Source organism: Phocoena sinus, chromosome 3 (genome assembly GCF_008692025.1).
Source record: "Phocoena sinus isolate mPhoSin1 chromosome 3, mPhoSin1.pri, whole genome shotgun sequence".
Classification (NCBI taxonomy): Eukaryota; Metazoa; Chordata; class Mammalia; order Artiodactyla; family Phocoenidae; genus Phocoena; species Phocoena sinus.
In genome coordinates, this window is record NC_045765.1 from 21400156 (window position 1) to 21425442 (window position 25287).

A 25287-nucleotide genomic window follows, 5' to 3' on the forward strand; every position below is an offset into this window, starting at 1 on the left:
GTCACGGAAACGACAGGCAGATCTGAAACCAAGTTGGGCTTTACGTCATTAAGAAATCCCCCAAAGGATGGAATAAAGGCCTCCTTTCACACTTTGGGCTTTGCATGTGTCCTGAGGAAGCGCCTCTTCCCCAGCTGAGACAGCGCGCTGTCCCCGCGACCCAGTGAGCGGCCCTCATCCTGCGGGGAAAGCAAAACAGCAGAGGGGTGGGTGTGCGCCCAGAGCTGCCCCTCTCGGAATTGATGTGTTCAGGGATGACTTCTTGCGTTCTAGTTAGATGAGACAGGAAAATAGAGCTGTAAATCTCACAAAATTAGATGATCTTTTAAGAATTTCCAAACCTCCTGCTATTAATTGGAAATCCTAGAAGAATAGCTTCTTTTAAAATGTACTGATAATATGCTTTACAGCTTAATATTCAGAAGCCTATGTTTTGGCTAAGTGAGCTTCAGGAAGGAAGGAAATCTGTGGTTTACCTCCACTTACTTTGGAACCGCTGGTTCCAAACATCTACTTCTATGCACAGTCATCTTATCATCTGTAAAATGCAGGCAACTCTAAGACAACAGAGTTACAGAGATGTTGCACAGCTCCATGTGTCGTTGTCTTCATTTGTTTCAGAATACCAATGACATCTAAGCTACTACTGAAACAGTGCTATATTATTTGGGGTCATCTAGTGCAGCTCTGTCAAAGTAAAGAAAAGGGACCTAGAATGACTATAATTTTCCCAAGAGGACACAATTATTTTATGGTAAATCTGGGACACGAACCCTGATCTCTTGGATCCCATTCCATTGTTCTTTCATTGGGTTCTGAACAACCCAGAGAAATAAAGAGAAACAAAACTCCTGTGTGTTGTGTCACTGGTACAGGACACGGCAAGATTGGAATTGGAGCACTACATATTAAGAGGTATCTGAGAAATCCTTCAAACTAATTGAGATATATACCAGGTACATAGAAAACAGTATGTTTTATGAAGATGATTCTGTGCAATGAACAGAACTGGGAACACACACTGGAAGGTGAATTCTCGTTTTCTGGCACCTTGAAAACTCCACCTCAACATACACGTTAAAATAAACATTTGAACTGGGTCCTATTTAATTCTGCATGGTCTTGTAAGTCAGCATAATATTCCATATATCATTTAAGTGGTCACTCACTTTATAACTTGACTTTCAATTTCTAAAAGTCTTTCCAAACATAAAACAGAGGTGGGAAAATGGTATATGGGAAGCTGCAGAGATGAAATAAGCTTATTTCACTAGGCATAAAGATGAATATCCAAACAACTGCTTCATGGCTGAAAGTGTCCAAATCTACTGTCTTCATTTTGTAGTCAAGGCTTCCGGAAAAATATGCGAATGGATTCCTTATTACCCAAATGCCCCATATCAGTTTCAGTAGGTATCATTATATATTATGGAAATTTTTCTCAGTGACACTGAAAGACATCCTGGCTGAACATCCCCCTGCCCATGACACAGAGATGATGGTCTCACGCTATCTTGAAGGCATTGGAGCCCACAGTACCCGTTACTAATATTAATGGAGGATAAAACTTCATATTCTGTTTGCTCTATATTTGTTCAATCACTTCTTCCCTTCATTAAACTGGATGGCCCATAATTGAGTCTGTAGTGTGTCTATCATTGGAAACTGAACAAAGTTTTGTTGGTTTTATTAATGTCATACGTTTCTAGGGAGGGTGTATTCAATAACTAAGTCTAGTTTCACAGTTACAAATAAATTATGATGTAACTTTGAATAAATTAAGCTCATCATAAAGGAAGGATACTGAGAGTTGCTACTACTCCTTCCTTGAGGGGCTCTCGTAAAGCACTAAGTAAAATAACAGAGGTGTATATGTATGCATATATTTTCAATGATATTTGTACAGACTTAAAAAGAACTCTACAGAATGCATTCTAAAAACCTTAATGCTGTGTGTCTAATTCCCAGCTCTCTCATTAAAACTACTTAAACGAACACAATCTTATCTGTTAGGATAGCTATCAGAGTACTCCAAATACTACTTCTTGCAGTACCCTGTCCCAACCATTTGCCATCCTCTTCCCATTAGTCCTCAAGTCAGAAGCCCCGAAGATCTGTTCATTAATTTATGAACACATTTCTTCATCCAGCCAAGAAAATTGATTGCTCCCTTACCAAATTTCAGGCACCATTCTTCAGTATGATTTATAGGCATGTTCAAGAAACACAGCAGTGATTAACACAGATGAATATAGTCTCTCTTGAGCTGAGGGGGGAGACAAAAGTAACTAAGCAAATATAAAATCATAAGTATAGGGCTTCCCTGGTGGCGCAGTGGTTGAGAGTCTGCCTGCCGATGCAGGGGACACGGGTTCGTGCCCCGATCCGGGTAGATCCCACATGCCGCAGAGCGGCTAGCCCCGTGAGCCATGGCCGCTGAGCCTGTGCTTCCGGAGCCTGTGCTCCACAATGGGAGAGGCCACAACAGTGAGAGGCCTGCGTACCGAAAAAAAAAAAAAAAAAAAAAAAAACAAAACCAAGAAAAACTCATAAGTATAAATATGTAAATAAAAATTAAATAAATGGATAGTATATCAGGTAAGTGTTGGAGAAAAACAGCAAGTAGAGAAGGGAGATGGAGAGTGTTAGCTGGTAGGAGGAGGCTGCGATCTGAAACTAAGTGATCGATGAGGGCTTTCTGGGGAAGATAAAATATAAGAGGAACTTAAGGTTGTGAGAGGGAGCAAGGTACATATCTGGGAAGTGAATAGTACAAGCAGAGGGAACAGTCAGATGGAAAGGCAATGAGGAAAGAGTGGGTTTGGAGTATCCAAGGAGCAGAAAGGATGTCAGTGTGTGGAAAACAGAGGGAGCAGAGTGGAGAGGAGAAGGAAACAGTCAGACAGGAAACAGAGGCCCACATTTCTAGGGCTGAGGACGCACTTTGAGGACTTTGCTTTTCCTGTGAAGGAGCCATTGAAGAGACTTAAGTGACATGATCTTACTTATCTTTTAACAAGATTTCTCTGGATGCCATGTTGATTAGAGACTGTACGAGAGTAAGGACAAGCCCCAGAAGACAAATAGTTGACTCAAAGAAGTGATTACTCAAACATGGTCCCCCTCCTCTGCATCAGTAAGGACGCAGAGCAGAAATCGGCAACAAATGGCCCACAAATCAAATCAGGCTCTCAGCCTGGATCTGTGGGACTGTGAGCTAATAATGGTTCTCACGTTTAGAAAGGTTGTTGAAGAAAAAAGCGTAGGAGAAGTCACAGAAACTGTATATGGCCCACAAAGCCTAACTGCTTAATTCTTTTTTTTTTTAAGGGCAACTCATTTATTGTTTAAAGATTGCAAGACAACTTCTGAATTTATGTAGCACAATTTAAATGTTTTACTTTTTTGATAAATCAGAGTATAATAGAGAAAACAATTAGTTTCCAGTAATATCTATATCTCTATTCAGAATCAAGTCTTCCACAGACACGTAACCTGGAAACAAAAGCCTGTTACAATAAGCAAAGCTTCAACAGAGCTGCCACTTTTCGGGCCAGGGAAAGGTTCATCCCTATAGGGGGAGGATGTGCTATGTAAAATGGCTGCAAGGTCACAGCCTTGAGGGCGCTGGAAGTCTATTTTCCTATCCCACATTAAGTAGTTTGGTGAACTTCAAACGTACGTTCATCTGCAACCAAGCTGGCAAACTTTAACTGATATTTCAAGCAGGTAAAAAATAAATTAAAAGAAATCCTTACACTGATGTTCCTTGATTTACACTGTTAAGTGGTTCATTAACATGTAATTCTGGCTAAGAATTACATTTGAGACTCCTTGCTCAGATTTTGGTTAACAGTACAAATCTTTCAGAAATTCAAGTTCTTATTAATCAATAATTTGTCAGCTAGGATACATTCAGGCATCAGCTGCAACTACAGAATAGGTGCACTGCCTCAGCGCTTTGGAAAGACATAATCTAGAACACTACTAGCAGACAAAATATCTGTTACTAGACAGCACAGGTGCAGTACAGCAAGACAAAAACATATATTCATGTGTGCCGCGGACCAGCTGGAGAAAGAGGATTTCACCGCCCAGGGTCAGAAGGGAAGGGGTAAGGAACTGAAGTAGCACCGACGAATGGGGTCAGAAGGACCAAGACAACTGATGGTTGCAAGGCAAATTTTATTATGCTACAGTTGCAGATAATATAGACTAGAAAAAGGAAGGTTGCCAGATGGTGGTTTACATTATCTACAGACTGTCTCGGCTCAAGGTTAACTTCCCTGGGAGGAAATCCATGAACCCAGAAGCATCAAAAATAACCTGCATGTGCAGTGGGGAGACAGCTTTGCTTGTCTCATTTTACATTCTTTCCGATTTCTGGGCCCTGGTGATTTATCTCCCATGGAATGGAACAAGGAGGGGAACAAGTAGGGACAGTCCCTTCGAGCAGCGGCGGCATGCCTGGCATGTCCTTACCTGCTCTCAAGGCTGACTGCTTCCCACAGGTCTCCCTTTTTTATTTTTTAACTTTTGCTGCAAAATAATTCCATGAAGTTAAGTGCCGAGAGTAGTATACTGTTGCATGAGGATACGAAACAGACATGAGAAGATTCATATCAATAATAGGCAAATTATGGCCAGGGTAATAAATCCTGACAACCTTCCGGTAATCCAAGACTGAGGATTTAACCACTTTCAATGGTCCAGTAAAGTTTGAATTACATCTACTGGCGAAATATCATCAAGATGTGCATTTTGTATACCCTGAATTTCAGCATTTAATTTCTTAAGTTCAAGACTAATATTATTATCTGACCAAACACTCAGCAGATGCATTTTTACTTTTTCCCATTCCCAAATACAGTCATTGTACTTTCAAGGAGTAACAAACACCCATGTATACTTTGCATGACAAGCTAAACGCATCCTCAATTTTAATGCTGCCATCTGATCTCCAATCCCCAAAATTGCCTTTTTAAATTCATCTAACTTGTTATTAATCTGTAAATCTATGTGACTTTGTAAAGATAAAGCAAGACTGGTATGTTGAGAGAACTGATTAGCAAAGTGAGCATGATAAATACTCTGTGAAAGAGCAAGACCGGCAGTAGCCGCGGTAGCAGACAGAGCAGCCGAGGCGAGTAAACTTACTATTAGCCACCCAAGAAAGCGTCTCCTTCTCTGCAAGGCTTTAGAGAGTTCCACCCATGCCTGTACTCCACTATCTTCATACCAAGGTTCTCTCAGATGTACAGGCACCATAACATAATGGGTTGCTTTAGTATAAGCACAGATTGCGTTCCTGCAGAAGGGAACATACAACTGCTAAAAGTACAATTAACACAGCTAATATTATATCCTCCTTTGGAAGAATTACCAATGTTAATAGAACCACACAAACGTGTATATGGAGGAGCAACACAAGTTATAACAGGTGTATTGGAATAAGTTAGAGCTAGTTTCCATATATCCCAGTTCTTTTGAAATGTGATAAACCTATCTATGATGGGAATAGAAGAGATAAGAATTGACACCTTGGTATAATCTATAGTACACCATATTTGGTTATTATTCCAAGATGCATTGCAACGTTCAAAAGTGGATCCAGGAAAGTTAACGGTCATAAAAGGAGGAAATTGATTTTTTGATTTTCTGTTAAGAATAGTAACCTTATGTCCAGCTATAAATATCCCTTGTCCTCCAAGTAAACGCTTCATACAGAAATAATTTCCTGAATCTTCACCTGTAACCTTGGCTATAGTAATAGCAGAATCGCTAAGTGGTGAGGCGTATGAGATTTGACCTCTAATATTAATAGGTTGCCCATTTTATACCAAATGATGGTATCCCTAAGATCCTCTCGTTGGCTGGTAGCCAGGCACGTAAGAGTAATGTTGGTTCCTGTAAAACGAAGGATGCCTGGAGAGCCTGACAAACTAATTGATTGATCCGTTCCCTCATAAACATCTGTATGCTCATAACTAATAGCCTTTACACAACCAGTTTCCAGGTTCAATGGGCTAAGACAGACAGGATGGGTACTAAACCAGTTAGTACAATTTACAGACATACTGATTTGTTTTATATTCCCAATAAGAAGCCCATAAACAGTTATCACTGTAAAATACAGGAAACTCTGCTTCAGACCGAGATATGGGTTGTAATAGTGGAGGATCAGGTACATAGGCCCAGTAAGTTGCTGCATTAACAGAGGGAACACATGAAATGGTTGCCAACGTAGCCAAAAATAAAGTTACAGGTGTAACTGGATTATTCTGTTGTTTCACTAACTCTTGAGCTCGTGAAACCAGTTGTTTAATTTGTCCCCAAGTTGGAACATCACTCTTTTGAGTCGTCCTGGCAAGTGCTCTCCTCTTCTTCTTCTTCTTCTGAATCAACACTGTCAAATTTTCCGGAGAGGTGCAGAGCTTCTTCATCTTCTGAACTAGGTGAGCTGTGGCGAGCCATCTATTTGTTTGACTAAGCGCTCAGGAAGCCAGCAAGGTCCAGGCGCTGATCTGGGAAAGATACACACGTGACCACGTCCCCAAATCAACACAGGATCAGGACCACGCCAAGTGCTGGTTAACGGATCTTTCCAGAGGACCTCCGGAGATTGAGAGGCCAATCTTGGCTCAGCCACCAACCTTCCCCCTGCAGAGCAGCCAAATTTGTCAACAGTGAGAACACTTAAAATAAACAGAGCATGATTTATAAGGTTATGTGGCGTTGTTCTAGACAATTCCCCCCTTTTATTTTTTCAATAGTTAGCTTTAAAGATCTATTTGCACGTTCTATAATACCTTGTCCTTGAGGGTTATATGGAATACCTGTAATATGGGTAATTTTGTAATGAATTACAAAATGTTGCAAAAGCAGCACTAGAGTAAGCGGGCCCATTATCTGTTTTAATAATTTTGGGAAGGTTCATGAAAGCAAAACAGTGTAATAAATGAGTGATAACATGTTTAGTAGCTTCTCCGGTCTGTGCTGTAGCACAGAGGAAACCAGAATAAGTATCGATAGTGACATGAACAAACTGCAATTTCCCAAAAGACGGGATATGAGTAACATCCATTTGCCATAAATGTCTAGGTAATAATCCACGAGGATTAACAACATAATGTGGAACAGGAAGGTGAGGGAAGCACTGTGGGCATTGCTTAACAATTTGTCGGGCCGCTTCACGAGTAAGGGAAAATAGTGTGTGTAATGTAGCCGCCGACCGACGGTGTAGAGCGTGCAACGGCTGTGCTGCTTGTGAAGCAGTTTGATCATAACTTACCGTATTATGAGGGTGTCCAGGACATGGACCATGAGTATCAACAGTATGAAGATAATGAATGCAGTACATTAGCCATTCTTGACAGCATGACGAACGGAAAGGAGGAGTATGGTAAATTGGGACATGTCCTGCTTTGGGGAAAAGAGATTGAGGAGGAGGAGTAACTTCAACTCTATTCTTGGGAGGAAAATGTACAGGATAAAGATCACGTTTAGATCGAGTTAAAACACCTGCAGTTGCATTAAGTTTAGTCAATGGACCAGGCAAGTTAGAATGAGCACGGATATACAGACCTGCAACAGGACCATCATGGGAACGAATAAGCTGTTGAAGCAAACGAAAAGAGGATGATAATTCAGGGTCATTAGTATGTCCTATGGTCGCAGTCTCCAGAAGAAATCATAAGCTAATGAGATATTTACTATCAGAAAACAAATTAAAAGATATAGAAGGCAAATGTTTAAAAGACATAATGACAGCATACAGTTCAACACGTTGAGCTGAAGTCAAGGAAGTCTCTTTAATGAGGTTTGTTCCGTCGTCAATGATTACAGTAGCCACTCCTGAAGAAGAACCGTCCGTAAAAACCAAAGGTACATGACGAACAGGCTGTTGCCTAATTATAGAAGGAAAGATATGAGTTAAGTTTGCTGAATTGGATCAATTTATCAGCAGGGTAATGGCATTCCAAGGTACCTGAAAATCCTGCAAGAGCAAGACCCCATTCATTACTATGTTGAAAAAGCCAATTTTGTTGACTAACTGAATAAGGGATAATAATTTGAGAAGGTTCTATACTTATAGGTTGTAAGCATCTAGTTCTACCTTGCATTATTAAATTACTAATAAGTTCATAATAAGGGTTAATAACTTTAGAGGGTGTAGTTTTCATATGAATCTATTCAATAATTCCAACAGTTTGCCATAAGACGGCAGCAGGAACATGAGGAGTTGGACAAATTATTAAGAAAATTGGAAGGTGAGTATGAGTTCTAGTTAATTGTGTAGAACTGATAGATCTACTGACTATTTGTAAAGCTTGAAATCCTTCTGGAGTCACAGAGCATGAAGAAGAAGGATCTGAGTCACCTTTAAGAATATCAAACAAAGGCTATATAATTGAGCAGTAGTAAGTTTTAAGGAAGGCCTTAGCCAATTAATATCTCCAAGTAATTTTTGAAAATCATTTAATGTTTTTAAATTATCAACTCGAATTTGCAGTTTTTGAGGCCTAATAGTAGTGTTATCAATATATTTCCCCAAATATAAAAATGGAGATTGTCTTTGAATCTTTTTTGAGGCAATGACCAAGCCAAATGATTGTAAGGACTGTTGTAAAAATTGAAAAGCAGTCTCTAATAAAGAAATATTATCAGTGGCTAAAAGTATATCATCCATATAATGTATGAGATATAACGATGGAAACCTTTTTCTCACAGGAGTCAAGGCCTGAGCCACATATTTTTGGCATAATGTAGGACTATTTGCCATGCCCTGAGGCAATACTTTCCATTGAAATCTCCCCATGGCTTCCTTAAAATTTAAGGAAGGCAAGCTAAAAGCAAAATGTTTTCTATCTTCAGGAAACAAAGGAATAGTGAAAAAACAACCTTTTAAATCTATAACTAAAAGATGATAATTGTGTGGTATGGCTGTTGGAGAGGGTAGGCCTGGTTGAAGAGCTCCCATTATTAGCATAGTTTTATGAACAGCTCTTAGATCCTGTAATAACCTATATTTTCCAGATTTTTTCTTGATAATAAAAATAGGAGTATTCCAAGGACTACTGGAAATTTCTAAATGCCCTAATTGTTCCAGTACTAATTGTTCTGCAGCTTCTAATTTCTCCTTTGTGAGGGGCCATTGGTCCACCCATACAGGGTCATCAGTCAGCCAAGTAATTGGATCAGCAGTGAGTGGAGGAGAATCCAAGGCCCCTAAGGAAAACCCAAACCTTGTCTATAATTTTTTTTTTTTTTTTTTTTTTTTTTTTTTGCGGTATATGGGCCTCTCACTGTTGTGGCCTCTCCCGTTGCGGAGCACAGGCTCCGGACGCGCAGGCTCAGCGGCCATGGCTCACGGGCCCAGCCGCTCCGCGGCATGTGGGATCCTCCCGGATCGGGATACGAACCCGTGTCCCCTGCATCGGCAGGCGGACTCCCAACCACTGCGCCACCAGGGAAGCCCTTGTCTATCATTTTTTATTTTCACATCAATAAGATAGACAGTTCCTTGTTGATTTGGTCCCAGCCCTTCTGTGGGAAGAAATCCTTGATCCAACATCATATTAGAGACTTGAGAGTTTGGACTATAAAGTAATACTCCCATTTCTTTTACTATATCTCGGCCCCAGAGGTTTAAAGGCAGCCCAGGCAAAACATAAGGCTGGAAGTATCCTGAATGGCCCTCACTATCCTGCCATAATAAAAACTGACTACTTTTCATAGGAGAAGAACTTTGTCCTATTCCGTGAAGTTCTGTAATAGTAGGACTAATGGGCCAACGTTTAGGCCAGTGTATCTGCGTCATAACAGAGACATCAGCTCCAGTGTCTAAGAAACCTGAAAAAACCTTTCCATTAATGGTTCATTTCATTTCTGGACGTTCTTTCCCTATCTTCTGAATCCAGTAGGCAGCATTAGACGATCCAAAAGCCTTTGTTTCTCTCTTTTGATGTTGTCCAATTTGTCCATGAGGTACAAAGGGCAAAAGTAGCAATTGTGCAGTTTTATCACCAGAAGAAATAGTTATTATATTTTTAATAGTTTGTGCCATGACTTTTATTTCTCCTTCGTAGTCAGAATCTGTGACTCCTGGCATAATAGTTAAACCTTTCATGGTGACACTACTTCTTCCCAATAATAGTCCCATCAAACCCTTGGGTAAAGGTCCACAGATGCCCGTAGAGAGGGCCTGAGGACCCATTTCAGGAGTTAATACATATTGGGCGGAGGTACTGAGCTCCAGTCCTGCGCTTCCTGGTGTTGCTCTGGAGAGCGAGGATATTGTATGTTTTTGTTTTTGGTTAATGTCTGATTGATAATTTGAGGAGGATACACAGACATTGCCCTTATTATTTGTTGGGGCCGGGGAAGGCCCCGGGAGGAGTTCCCCGACAGTGGTGGCCCATCCTTGTGGGCCAGTGACCAACCACCTTGTGCCCAATGTTTTCCCCTATTGCATTTAGGGCATAAACCAGGGATTTTCTGACCATCTGGAGGTTTCTGAGTAGGGAAGGAGGACTAGGGTTAGAATTAAAAGATCTACATTCTCTAGCAGTATGACCTGCCTTTCCGCATTTAAAACAAGTCTTTGTTTTCTTTTGATTGTTTTTAGACCCCACTTTAGTTAATGCTGCAGCCACAGCAGCACCCTGTATATAAGTAGGCCCAATGTCTGCACAAAGGCGAATATAGTCCTCCAATGTTCCCCGTTTTCTCCAAGGTCGAATCGCAGCCTGACGTGCATTATTAGCATTCTCAAAAGCAAGCTGCTTTACTACAGTTGTACCAGTGAGTCCGTCGACAATGAGTCTCCCCACCGCCTGTGACAACCTATCTACAGAATCAGCATATGGTTCATCAGGTCCCTGTCTAATTGTTGAAAGATCCTCAGTTTTGTGTGTAGAAGGTTATTTCCTCCAGGCTTGTAATGCCAAATGATTTATTTGAGGATGAGCTACAAAGGGATAAGTTAATTGATCTTGTGAAGAAAGATATTGTCCTTCCCCAATCAGCATATGAGAATCAACTGGAATATTATGGGCAGCATTCTTTTCTGCTTGTTCAGCAGCCCGTTCATAAAAATCAAACTTCCATATTAAATAATCTCCACCATTTAAACAAGCTCGTGCAACAGACTTCCAATCGGCGGGGGGAAGAGCTTCTCCTGTCAACCATAGCAGTAGTAAAAGGAGCAGTGGGCCCATACTGAGCACAGGCAGATTTTCAATCTTTCAAAACTTTAAAAGGGAGAGCCTGATGCTCCCTAGTAGCTTGTTGAGGATTATTAGGATCAGGTCTTTCTATGACGGGACAACAGAAAATAGGATCTTCTCCTCGTTTTATTGCTCCTTGTACCGCGCGCTGCAAGGGACTGAGCATTTTTACAGATGTAGATTTTTGAGGAAGACAGTCCGTATTAACCTGCAGCTTTTTCACTGACTTATCTATCATAGCCATTAGAAAATCATCCTCAGGATATTTCTCTCTTTTATGTTTACAAGCCTCATCTGTTAAGTCAAAATGTTCCTCTTCATCTAAAATATTTAAATTAATTAGCTCTTTCGGTTTAGGAAGTGGCGACACAGTAGCTGATAATACAGTCTCTCCTTCTGTCAGAGGCTTATGTTTTTCTGACTTTACATTCAAATCAACACTATCATGAGAAGAATCTAAACATATTTTTATCAGAGTCCACAAACTATATGTAACAACAGGAGTATGAGGAGGCCCTCGAGACTCATAATAATTTTTTAAATCTTCTCCAACTTTCTGCCAGATTTCTATGTCAACAGAGCCGCCATCAGGAAACCAGGGAGATACACCACGGATATGCTGTAAAAATTCAGTCAACCGTGAGGTAGAAACTTAATTACCCCGAGCTTTAAGCATCGTAAGTAAAACCTGAGCAAATAATTCACACTCCTTTGAGCCCTTTTGCCTCATCTTATTTTACTTCTGACTATTGCCTTATGCCTCTATTCGTTTCACTTTTACTGGTGGCCACACATATTTTGCATAAGGGTTCTCTTACCTGCACTTTCTTTTTCTTTTAATTGCCTTCACGCTTCAGGTCCCTGTTCGAGTGCCACTTGCCGCGGACCAGCCGGAGAAAGAGGATCTCACCGCCCTGGGTCAGAAGGGAAGGGGTAAGGAACTGAAGTAGCACCGACGAATGGGGTCAGAAGGACCAAGACAACTGATGGTTGCAAGGCAAATTTTATTATGCTACAGTTGCTGATTATCTAGACTAGAAAAAGGAAGGCTTCCAGATGGTGGTTTACATTATCTACAGACTGTCTCGGCTCAAGGTTAACTTCCCTGGGAGGAAATCCATGAACCCAGAAGCATCAAAAATAACCTGCATGTGCAGGGGGGAGACAGCTTTGCTTGTCTCATTTTACATTCTTTCTGATCTCTGGGCCCTGGTGATTTATCTCCCATGGAATGGAACAAGGAGGGGAACAAGTAGGGACAGTCCCTTCGAGCAGTGGCCGCATGCCTGGCATGTCCTTACCTGCTCTCAAGGCTGACTGCTTCCCACACATATGTTGCCTTGTTTAAGCCTCAAGCCCTCGATCCTTTGTTGAAATACAATAATTTCATTCCTATGCTTTTCAATACCAAAAACTCAACTTCCAGGAGGGCTAAAGTCTAATTTGTACTCCAAACCAAGTAGCAGTGCAGTTCACTACTACTGAGGCTGAATCCATAAAGACTTCAAGACCACGTCCAGAAGACAAGTTATTATATATAATACCCTGGAAGGTGTGAAACATAATTATCATATACATAGCTGGTCCTTCAGAGCTTTGTACCTATAACATGTTTTTTGATGAAAGTTATTTAATGTACTGGAGATAACTGTGACTTACTGATCAAATATTTGAATACTTATACTTACCTGGGATTTCATTTCTGCTGAAAGAAAAAGGAAGAACAGGACTCACTAAAAAAAAAAACAAACTTTATAAATGAAAGTAAATATCTTATCACACACTATCACTTTTGGAAGCAGCATAGAGGGGCAGTCAACGGTGAAACATTGGTGAAATAGGTCAAAACTCTGGGCCAAAATCCATTACTATTATCATCAGTGACAGTACCACAACTGTGCCCTTCAGAATTAATAATCACTCCTAAGAATCTTCATTTGGCACCAGATGATGTGTTTAAGAGAAACACTCTGGGAGGTTTTGAATCAGACTTGGTTTTTTGTTCGCCAAGTTACAGGAGAATTTTTAAAGGCGGGGGAAGGGAAGAAGGAAACGGACCAGGAAAAGAATTTAAGCCATCATCTATAAACCAACAAAGCACTGATAGTTCCAAACACTATGTCAGACACTAAAATGACTGATATAGGCTCCAGTGGTTTATAAAACCTATAAAAAGGCTACACCAGCAAAGTCCCCATTAATCTGTAGAGTTCAGAAACTAAAACAAGGAATATTTTAGCTTAAAACCTTATCTCAAGAGAATCATATACACTTCACATGAATAAAAATACCTGAAACCAAACATTTTTAAAAGCTCCAATACCCAAAATATAAAGAAAAATATTAATTCAGAAGACTCCATCAATCCATGATAATCACAAAACGGCTGGGCAATCTCTATCTCCCTTCCACACTAACCATCCAACCCATGGAAGACCAAGGGAGATCAGACCTTCCAGACTTACCTTCCAGACCTTCCAGACACCTGGCTGCTGCAAAATTCTACGGAGACTCCTTGTGGAACAGCAGTTTCCCATCTCTTGTGTCTCTCCCTATCGTGATCATGATCATGCAGGAAGCAAGTCTGGCTGTGCTATTTCTTATCATTGTCTGTCACCCATCTGCAACATGGTATTGTACAGATAAGGAGAAAGTAGTGCCCTTTCCCCCAGAAGGTTGAGGCTCAGGTACAGGGTAATTCTCCTGTGCACACAGTCATTATTTAGGCCGACTCAGTGACTTCAACAGGCTTAATCATGTGATCAGGTTTGTTGCTAGCTGCGTAATGCTCCCACATCTGTAGATAGAGCCGCTCTAGATCCATTGTGTATTGTTTGGTGTTGAACAGAGGGCTAGATGTTGACTGCTTCCAGACTTTGCCACGAATTTTCTTCAGGTATTCTAGATCAGTTCCCAGTTTCACAGCTATGTCTTCATATTCTTGTCTATTTTTAGCAATAAGCTCAAGACAGCCTAAACAAGTGAGCTGGGAAGCTGCAACTCGGGAAGCAAGAGTCTCTCCTGGCATAGTCACCATGGGTGTCCCTGACCAAAGGACATCCATCCCTGTGGTGTGTCCATTACACAGTGGAGTGTCCAAGCAGACATCAGCCAGCTGGCCTCTCCGAACATGTCCCTCTTTAGGAGCAACAGGTGAAAAAATGATACGGTTCTGGGGAAGGCCCATATTTTGTGCATACTGTTGAATATCAGGTTCTCCTACTGCTGGAAAATGCAACAGCCACAGTACACTATTGGGAACACGCTTCAGAATATTTGCCCACATCTGCAAAGTAGATGGGTCAATTTTATATAACTGATTGAAGTTACAGTACACGATGGCATCTTCCGGTAACCCGTACTGAGAACGTGTGGTTACAATAATGGTACGGGGAACCTCCTCTCCAGTGGCAGCCTTAATGTTGATCTGGGTAGTTGCCAGTCCATTGCTAAGACTGAATCCATTAATTGTTATCTGAATTTGTCCTCTGTTAATCATTTCAATAACTGCCTCTGCAGTAGTATTCATAGGAATGACAGGCATATTAAGAGCTGTATTACTGCTGTCTGCACTGTCTCCTCCATCAGGACATTTCATCTTGACAATCTGCACATCTGGGAGACTATCAAGAAATGCTTTGAGGTCGATGCCATTCAGCACAATCCGATTGTCATAAATGTGCCCATTGGACTTAAAATCGATGACTGCTTTCTTCTTCAGGTGAGGGAACATATTGGCATGATCACCAATAAAGAAAGTATGGGGCATATAAGCCAGTTTCTCAGAATACTGCTCAGCAACTTCAGCAGGTGAAGTTTCCTGATCAGTGATGATATAATCCATGAAAAGCACGCCACTGGTCCCAGGGTAGCCCAGCCACATTGCCTGAATAGGAGCTGGCCTGAGAGCAAAGAGTTCATTTCGAGCACCCCTGGTATAACCATTCAGATTTACAAGGATGTGTATACCATCTTGATGGATGCAATCAGCTGCTTTCCCATTGCATGGAATCTGAGAAAGATCAATGAAATGATGGGCTTCTGCCATCACCTTCGCTCGGAAGTTTGTGCCGTCATCTGGGCTCAGGGCATAACAGAAGGCCTCAAATTTATCAGGATTGTGCATGCCTGGAATAGACTGCATAAGATGAGAAGTAGGATGATTCCCAAAGTCAGAATTCACGTATCCTACACGCAGTCGACCATCACTGAGCTTCAAGTCTTTTGGATGTTCGTACGGTGGTTTATGAAGGACACTGATCTCGTCCAAGCAGAGGTTCCCATGGCTCTCAGCAATAGCCTTCCTGAAGCCATGAGAAAGAGGATAGAGCATACTATGATGAGGCTGCACAGAAGGCAACCTATTCTCCTCCAGCTGGTCGGCCACAATGCTGACCAACTTCTTCATTCGCTCATCATAGTCTGTCCAATCACAGACAATCTGCAGGCAATGAGCCAAATCACAATAAGCGTCAGGAGAGTCAGGTTCAAGCTTCAGAGCAGTGCGATAAGAAGCAATTGCTTCTGGAATATTCCCTGAATCCTTGTGAATGGAAGCCAGATTGCTGTGGGCATCCGCAAGTGCAGGGCTAATCTGAATGGCACGAGTATAACACTGCAAGGCTCCCTGAACATCCTGCATCTCCTTTAGAGTGTTTCCCATGTTACAGTAGGCATCAGCAAAGGTAGGACTGATTCGAACAGCCTCCTTATAATGCATCAGAGCTTCCTGCAGTTTTCCCTGCTGCTGCAATACACTTGCTAAATTTGAATGGGCAACAGCAAACTCTGGGAAGACTTCTAATGCTTTACGATACAAGCGAACTGCCTCTTCAATGTTTCCCTGGTCTCCTTTGATATTGGCTAGGTTATTCAGAGAGTCTGCATGGGTGGGGCACAGCCGCAGAGCTGTGTTATAACAATCTTCTGCTTCGGCAACAGGGCCCTTCTCTTCCAGAGCGTTGGCTAGGTTGCTGTAAGCATCAGGGAAATGTGGTTGCAGTTCAATAGCTCGCCTGTAGGTGTCTATTGCCAGATCCATCAGGCCTTGCTCATAGTATACACCAGCCAGGTTGGCACACACCACTGCATGATTTGGGCTCAAGCTTAGGGTGCAAAGGTAAGCTGCCACAGCTCTGTCAAAAATCCGTGCCTCTTTCAAGACATTTCCTAAATTGATATAAGCATCCAGAAAATTGGGGTCAAGGGTGACAGCCTTTTCAAAGTGATGAATTGCAAGCCAAATCTCCCCTTGTGCATTGAAAACACAGCCAAGATTACTCCAAGCTACTGCAAAGTTCGGTTGCATCTCCACTGCTTTCAAATAACATGCCTTGGCTCCTTCCAAGCGACCCAGGGCTTTGAGCAGGTTCCCCAGGTCACTGCGAACACAGTACAAATCAGGATTGCACTGAAGAGCAGAGACGTAAGCTTGTACTGCCCCTTGCACGTCGCCTGCTGCTACCAAAGCGGCTGCCAGGTTAATATGACCATCGATGAAATCTGGTTTGAGATGCAATGCATGCCGGTAATGCTCCATTGCTTCCTGCAACTGCCCTCTTTCCTTGTACACATTCCCCAAATTCGAATAGGCTTCTGCCAGAAGAGGGTTCTGTTTAATTGCCAGAGTACTAAAGTGGGCAGATCTGTCCAGCCTTCGACACTGGAAGTGTAGAGATGAAAGTAATAAAAGTACTCCAGTATTGTCTGGCTCTTGTCTCCACAGCTGCATGCAGTGTCTCTCAGCTGCCTCAAAATCTCCTGCCTGATATTCTCGATGTGCCAACTCAGCTAACCCTTGGAAGGAAAGCATACGTTTCGTTGGTTCTGTGCTGTCGGCCACGTTGCCCACAGAAGACGCCATCTGGAGCTTCTGGAGAGAGCGAGAAAAGGGGGTAATTGAGTCCCGCTGCTGCCACTACTGGCAAGAATGTTTCTAGAGGTAGCAAGTACGAGGGCAGCAGCCGTACCACTGCTTTGGCAGGCTTAAGCGGCGGCAACAGTTACAGGCACCGAACCTTAGGAACTCTGGTTGGCCATCTACCTCTCACGCTCTTGAAATCTTAATTCTTAACCCTGCCCTCTTCCACCATTTTTCTCCTAATCAGGGAATAAAAATTACCTATACACTTGCCTTAGAAGAAATCAAAGGTCAGTAGTCCAAACACTTTAAAAATTTTTGTTTTCTGTCCAGTTGGAAAGGAAATACATGATTGACTTTACTTCATCATTCATATAGTCAATGTGGAAAACATTAGGGCCGTGAATTTCAATACAGTAAGATCAGAAAATTTTAAATTGGCCTTCCCAAACCACTAATAAGTAACCAATGTTGTATATAATGCTAAAGTCTTAGAGACTGAGTTTGATATTTTAAAAGTTCTGAAAGGATTAGCTAATTTCTCCTCATCATATTTCTCATGCCTCAAACCTGAGTATTACTTTTTTAAAAATAAATCTATTTATCTTTATTTATTTTTATTTTGGCCACGTTGGGTCTTCAATGCTGCGTGCAGACTTTCTCTAGTTGTGGCGAGCGGGCACTACTCTTTGTTGCGGTGCCCGGGCTTCTCATCACAGCAGCTTCTATTGTTGTTCCACAACTCTATGGGTTCCTTTTTAGGTTCTATGAAGAACCCTAGAAATTAGTTCATGGAATTATAAGTTTTTGCAAAACTGTCAAAAGTGAGATATTTTAACTTCCATCAGGTAAGACCAGCGTCTCTTTCTCTGCCAATTTTCCTTCTATCATATTCTGCTATGTTGGATCATATTGGAATGGCCACAGGCTTTTCTGAAATCTGGCTAAGGAGATTTTCTTTTTTCTGTGGTACGCGGGCCTCTCACTGTTGTGGCCTCTCCCGTTGTCGAGCACAGGCTCTGGACGCACAGGCTCAGCGGCCATGGCTCACAGGCCTAGCTGCTCCGTGGCATGTGGGATCTTCCCGGACCGGGACACGAACCCGTGTCCCCTGTGTCGGCAGGTGGACTCTCAACCACTGAGCCAGCAGGGAAGCCCTAAGGAGATGTTTTAAGGGAGGCTATTATGTGATTTTCAGATACCGCCATATGTAATTGACTATATACTATCCCATTACAGGAATAACTTCCAGTACTCATACTGACTACTCTACTGACTTAACCTAGCACAAGACACAGAAGCATAAGGACAAAAACCACCTTACAATATAGCCGTGTCTTGCACTTCACAGCTCTCAAAGCATGTGCGTTTGAAGAAGAAAAAAAGAACTGAAAAGTACAAAACCAGAAGCTATTCTGTGGAAAATTATTTCAATCATCAGGCATGTGAAAGATAAGTCAAAGATTCAGTTCTCATCAATGCTTAGTCAAAACGGAAATTTTCTTCTGTCAAGAATATACTCCAGGGGCTACCCTGATGGCTCAGTGGTTAAGAAGCCACCTGCCAATGCAGGGGACACGGGTTCGAGCCCTGGTCTGGGAAGATCCCACATGCCACGCAGCAACTAAGCCGGTGTGCCACAACTACGGAACCTGCGCTCTAGAGCCCGTGAGCCACGACTATTGAGCCTGCGAGCCACAACTACTGAAGCCTCCGTGCCTAGCGCCCGTGCTCTGCAACAAGAGAAGCCACCGCAATGAGAAGCCTGTGCACCACAACGAAGAGTGGCCCCCAGTCCCTGCAAGTAGAGAAAGCCTGCGCACAGCAACAAACACTCAAGACAGCCAAAAATAAATAAATAAATAAATAAATGAATGAATATACTCCATGAACAATGTGTGTAATGGAATGGTGTGAATGAGTATTTTATCAGAATCCCTGTAATGCACAAACCTATAGCAGTACTGAAATCAGTAATGCATTTATAATAGTAAATACTTATGAGGAAGTAATCCATAGAGGTTTTCTCAAAGTTAACAATAAAAATTAATATGACATTATCAATAATAAATTGTGAAGCTGAAATAAACTTTTCTAAACTATTAATAACTAGAAGCAAATTCTAATCAACCATGGTACAAGAAATCTATGTCTAAAAACTACAGAGTTTATTTCTTAAAATATTATTTCGAAAATACATAAACTCTCGCATGAGGAGGCAGTTAAAGAATATATAGCTAAAAGAGTGGGGGAAAAGTTTTATAGAGACACATCTGGCAGTAGTTAATTTTTAAATGTCATTTTTCTAGATTTTGTGACACCTATAGTATTGATATTTGAAAGCATTTAAAAAATTGTAATTTGAAGATTTGCTACTTCCAGGTAGAATAAAATATTTTGAAGCAAAACAACGTTTCCACTGAGAAAAACAGAAAAAGCCAAATAAAATAGCCAGCATTCAATCAAAAAGTTCTAGACAAACCAAGAGATAGAATCATATGGCTAAAATTCTAAGAAAAGAACAGATAATACAAAAATATTTATATAAGATATTGTGTATCTTTATCAGCAAAAGTCTTTATCAAGAAAAGACTTTAAAATCATCAGAATTAATATTATATTTTATTTATTTGTATATTATATTTATATATAGATATTTATATATTTATATAAAGAACTTCAAGATAAAGCCCTAGTAAGGCAGTGACAATAGCAGTAGCAGTGGGAGTGAAAAGAAATGGTTATATTCAAGCATATTTTGTCAGGAAAAGTCCAAGATCAAATATCTGACTGCATACATGGGATGGATAGACGGAGTGGGAAAAATCAAAGTTAACTATAGAGGTTCTAGTGAAGATGGGGTTGCCATCACCCAACCCAAGGGGCTGCGATCATCCCCAAGGTCTAGGAGACTCAAAGGGAAGGTCATGGTCAGAGGCAAAGTTAATTGGTGGGAAAATAAGACTCCCAGTCTCTCCATCTCCTTATACCAGTTTTTTTTTTTTAACATCTTTATTGGAGTATAATTGCTTTACAATGGTGTGTTAGTTTCTGCTTTATAACAAAGTAAATCAGTTATACATATGTCCCCATAGCTCCTCCCTCTTGCATCTCCCTCCCTCCCACCCTCCCTATCCCACCCCTCTAGGTGGTCACAAAGCACCGAGCGCATCTCCCTGTGCTATGTGGCTGCTTCCCACTAGCTATCTATTCCTTATACCAGTTTTCTTTTTCTGCCCATATACGTAGCAGCATTTCATTCAAGGGGAAAGTCATTGATCTGACTGGTCAAATTAAACAACGTAGTTCAAGGCACATTTACAGTGGTTAGTTCCTCCACAATTTAGAAAGTCACATTCACAATTTCCCTCTTCCTATGCCGTGGAACACATTGGCCATTCCTCCAAAGTTTCCACTCCACAGAGTGGACCAGAGATGATGTGAGCCCAGAACTGAGAGCTTGGCATGAGATGGTGTCAGCCCCACGTAGAGCTCTGGCATAAGTTATAACCCAACCCAGCTCTACAGAGAGCTCTGCATGGAATCCTGGGAGTAAACTCAGCCATAATAATGTGATTCTGTTTTTCATTTGCTTTTCTTCCTTGCTTAACTTTCCCTGGCCACTCTGACAAACAAACGTTCAGGCATTCCTGGGCCACTCACTAACTTTATTCCATTTAATGTCATCCAGATTCCCAAGAAAATTACTAACTATAAGGAGGGAAATTTGGAACAGGGTGAGTTTTAGATGCCTGAAATATACAGGTCATTGAATCCAGTTAAGTAGCAAATTATCTGGATCTCAAACATGCCAGTAGAATAGCAGACTAAGTTCAATTTAATGTACTCTTACTGGAGACACATGTAAATTCTGGGTCAATTTTGAAAAAGTTAAAAGCACATAGCTGAGATTAAAAGAAAGAAAGGAACACCTGCATGTTTCAGAAAGTAACAGAGAAATTAAATCCAGAGAAAGAAGAGCGGACTGATGTCTGTGGGTTCCGTTCCTTAGTATAGGCCTTATGTAAATAGGGGCTGGAGCTAGAAATCTAACATTACCTTGAGGCCAGGAATTTAGACTCAGGATGGAACAATATTGAGAAGTTGGTACAGATATCCTACAGAAATTTCATGAGGAATTGCTTAGTCCATTAAGAGGGCCAAGGGAGGTGGTGAGGAAGATTGATATCTCTTGAAAACCTTCAGGTACAGAAAACATCAACACCTCTGAAAAGTAGGCCTGTCCTTCCCAGCGTTGTGATGGCCAGGTTGTCACTAACCTGTAAGGCCCTGTATGAATCAGAAACTGCAAGGAGAGTAATTCAAAGAAAAACAGATGCAGGATGGGTGTGGCAATAAAGCCTAGGACCCTATCAGAAACAAAATTAAAACCACTCTAAAGGGAAATTTTAACAAACCAGAGCAGATAGTATCCTAACCAGAATAGAATAATAATTCTGAGGAAGTTACTTTAGTTATTTAAGTAATATTCAATGCATTTCCATGGCCAGGCCCTTTTGAAGAATTCTAAAACATATACAAACAATTCAATTACATCTTATATATCCCAAAATCCAGAGCAAAATTCACTTAAGTACTGTACTGGTGGAAATTGGGCAGCACTATGGAGACAATAAAAAGGTGTTTACCATCAAAAAACGTCAAGGTAAGAAAGAGAATGTCTAATTTTTAAGTATCCTGTGGTTTATTGAAATCTTTTGGAAACCCAAAATAGAGAAAACCTAGGAGGTGATGAAGACTTAAATCTTTAGAGATTTATCAACTCATCTATAAAAGCTTTATTAATCTCTTCTTTTAATATCATTCCTGAGAGGTATAAATGTGTCCAGTGATAGGGTTGAAGAAGCCTGAGAGAATTTCAATTGTTTACTATTCTTGGTCAGCTATTAAGACCTTTCAGGAGCATCTTGATTTTCATGGCATCATACAACAGAAAGCAGGATATTTTACAGAAAGTCCTGGTCCACTTTTTGGCTTGCTTTTGTGTTTCTGTTTTTGGTTTTCTCACATTGGGCGGTACATTAGGCTACCTGTTGCACACTCCCTCATTCATGCATGCATTCATTCAAACAATATTTACTGAGTTGAGATATTTAATTAACACCCAATAAATGATGTTTAGATGAATGAATGAGCTTTTTATCAAAGTAAGTGTAAGTACTGAGAAAAAGTACAGAATGTATGATCCCAGCCCCACAAAAGCGTATAATTGTGTTGAGGATATAACATATGCTGGTGAAATAACTAATATATCATATTGGACAGTTTCTAAGTTCAAAAATGAGTTTTTATAAATAATCAGAGCCTAAGGAGGACAAAGAAGGGACAGTTCATTATGGGTTGAATCTATCAATAAATGTACATTTCAGATGAGATTTGAGATTGACCTTAAAGAAAGAAGAGGACTTAGATATATGAACAGAGAACAAAAAAGGCATGGTGATAGCATGTGCATAGATAGTGTGGCCAATATTTATGTTCTTCATTAAAGACAGTCAGAGATAACCCAAATGTAACTGTTTCCATGGGTCCATTCTCAGTATCCAAACAAAACGGCAAATCCTATCTGAGTAAAACTAATGAAAAACACAGTCTTTAACAAAGACATTGTGAAGGAAAGGGGGAGAGAAAGGCTTGCATCCCACACCACACAACAAAACTTATTTATTTGTTTCATTTTCTCCCGCTGAAAATTTCCTCTCCCTCTCTCTGTACGTCTCTCTTCTCCCACATCTGGCCACACTCTACCAGCCACCTTTCCAGATCTTTCCAGAACTCTCCATCCTACTTTCATTATGCCACAAGTTGAACATCTCACAGGTCTCCAGGATGCATCCTCATCATTTATTCCACAAAGACAAACAAAGGACACTTCTCAGGATCACGTTTCTTGGAAGGAAGAGGTCACGAGGAGTGATTATAAATAATATAAGGTGGAGAGCAGTGACTTAAAATACCATTTTTTCCTCTTAGAATGTGAATACAGGGAACTTTGGGAAACTAGAAAATCTAGAAAGGATTCATTGATAATTATTTATTTTCAATGAATAAAATAAAATGTAATAATACGGCTAAACTCTGACAGATTAACTTTTTCAAAAGTTGCTTTCACACACCTTCACTATTGGGATGTTTGATAAACACATCTTTCTTCTTTCTTTGCAGATACTGGCACCAAACTTTCAAACAATAAGAACCTTCCCGTAAGTCCCTTGCCAGGCAAGATTAACGTATAACAATCCAAACAGATTTTTGAAGAAGATAACTGGTTGAAAGCACAGGAAAAGAGCTGGGTTTCTCTTTTTCAACAGTCACATAATGAGTAATGTGGGAATTGGTTTACAAAGTCTCTCTCCATGAGGGACTAAGGTTAAGATTAGAACTTCTGAGGCCAGAAGAGCAAAATAACTACAACAACCCACATATTTTCAAGAGCCGCCCTTTGCATGTGAGGGATTGATTTTTCCCACGCTTTTTTCAGCAACCCAACTGGTGTCTTTAGTAAATGACATAAGAGAATACAGTGTGGCCAAGAAGGCTTAGATTTCCTTAGCCCCAAGTCAGATAGTCTCAAGTGACTGTCCACTCAAATTAAAAAGAGAGATTTACAAGAGGAAACTGGATACAACTGAGTGTACTTTTATTTCAACCCTTTACCTGAATGTTTTGTTTTGTTTTCAGTTCTCCACTGAAGTTGCCTACGTTAATATATTTTTAAGAACATTTCCTTAAGTTGAAGTATTCATTCAGTATATTCATTTACTATAATTGAGAAAAGCCAAATGACTTAGGCAAATTCATTTCTATATTGCCACAGCAGTGTATTGTGAACTAAATGACACCTGGCAGTTCTTTACTCAGATCCCAACTCAATTAGAAGGCAGAACAAGGATACCTACCCATTCAGGGAAGGAAAGGTCACTTAGCCTCTGTAGCTGTCTTAGGTCTCTTATCATCACAGTAACAAGCTGAAGACTAAAAACCATACGATCACCTCAATAGATGCAGAAAAAGCTTTTGAAAAAATTCAATATCCATTCATGGTAAAAACTCTCCAGAAAGTGGGCATAGAGGGAACATACCTCAACATAATAAAGGCCATATATGATGAGCCCATAGCTAACATACTCAATGGTGAAAAGCTGAAAGCATTTCCCCTAAGATCAGGAACAAGACAAGGATGCCTACTCTCACCACTTTTATTGAACAGAGTTTTGGAAGTCCTAGCCACAGCAATCAGACAAGAAAAAATAAATAAGTAAAAGGACTCCAAAATGGAAAGGAAAAAGTAAAACTGTCACTGTTTGCAGATGGCATGATACATAGAAAATCTGAAAGACACCATCAAAAACCTATTCGAGCTCAAACATGAACTTGGTAAATTTGCAGGATACAATAGATTTCTATATATAAATTTTGTATTTCTATACACTCACAGTGAACTATCAGAAAGAGAAATTAAGGAAACAATCTCATTTACAATCACACAAAAATGAATAAAATACATAAGAATAAACCTGCCTAAGGAGGTAAAAGACCTGTACCCAGGAAACTATATGACACTCATAAAAGAAATGAAAGATGACACAAACAGCTGGAAAGATATACCATGGTCACGGATTGGAAGAATTAATATTGTTAAAATGACCATCATACCCAAGGAAATCTACGGATTCAATGCAGTCTGTATCAACATATCAAGGGCATTTTCCACAGACCTAGAACAAATAATTTTAAAGTTTGTATGGAAACAAAAAGGATCCTGAATAGCTAAAACAGTCTTGAGAAAGAAGAACACAACTGGAGGAATCATGCTCCCTGGCTTCAGACTGTGCTACAAACCTACAGTAATCAAAACAGTATGGTACTGGCACAAAAACATCCATCACTGGAACAGAATAGAGAGCCCAGAAAGAAACCCATGCACTTATGGTCAATGAATCTATGACAAAGGAGGCAAGGATATGCAATGGAGAAAAGTCTGGGCTTCCTTAGGGATGGTTTCATCAATGAATTTGTTTTCTTAAATGGACCATACTTTTCCATGTCTTTGTATACCTTGTGAGTTTTTTGGTTGAACATTTGGCTTTCAAATATTATAATGTGGTGTCTATGGAAATCAGATTCTCCCACTTTCCCAGGGTTTTCTGGGCTTTTGATTGTTGAAGGCTGTAGTAG

General features: G+C 40.6%; 1 protein-coding gene across 6 annotated transcripts in view; it reads right to left on the minus strand.

The window, feature by feature from the left end:
• Nucleotides 1-4165: 4165 nt before the first annotated feature.
• Nucleotides 4166-25287, minus strand: part of LOC116751609 (UDP-N-acetylglucosamine--peptide N-acetylglucosaminyltransferase 110 kDa subunit-like) — a 58065-nt gene continuing 36943 nt past the window's right edge. Inside the window, exons 2-7 of one of the 6 annotated variants that reach the window (XM_032627731.1) lie at nucleotides 13694-17100; nucleotides 12917-12961; nucleotides 12047-12142; nucleotides 7776-7907; nucleotides 7585-7615; nucleotides 4166-7419 (exon numbers count right to left, since the gene is read on the minus strand). In XM_032627731.1, coding sequence (XP_032483622.1) covers nucleotides 13951-17091 — 3141 coding nt within the window. In that variant the 5' untranslated portion in view covers nucleotides 17092-17100 and the 3' untranslated portion in view covers nucleotides 4166-7419; nucleotides 7585-7615; nucleotides 7776-7907; ... (1 more) ...; nucleotides 12917-12961; nucleotides 13694-13950. Of the gene's footprint in view, nucleotides 7908-9286; nucleotides 12143-12916; nucleotides 12962-13646; nucleotides 17101-25287 lie in introns of those variants that run through there. The other 5 variants (XM_032627726.1, XM_032627730.1, XM_032627729.1 and 2 more) reach the window with 5 other exon arrangements.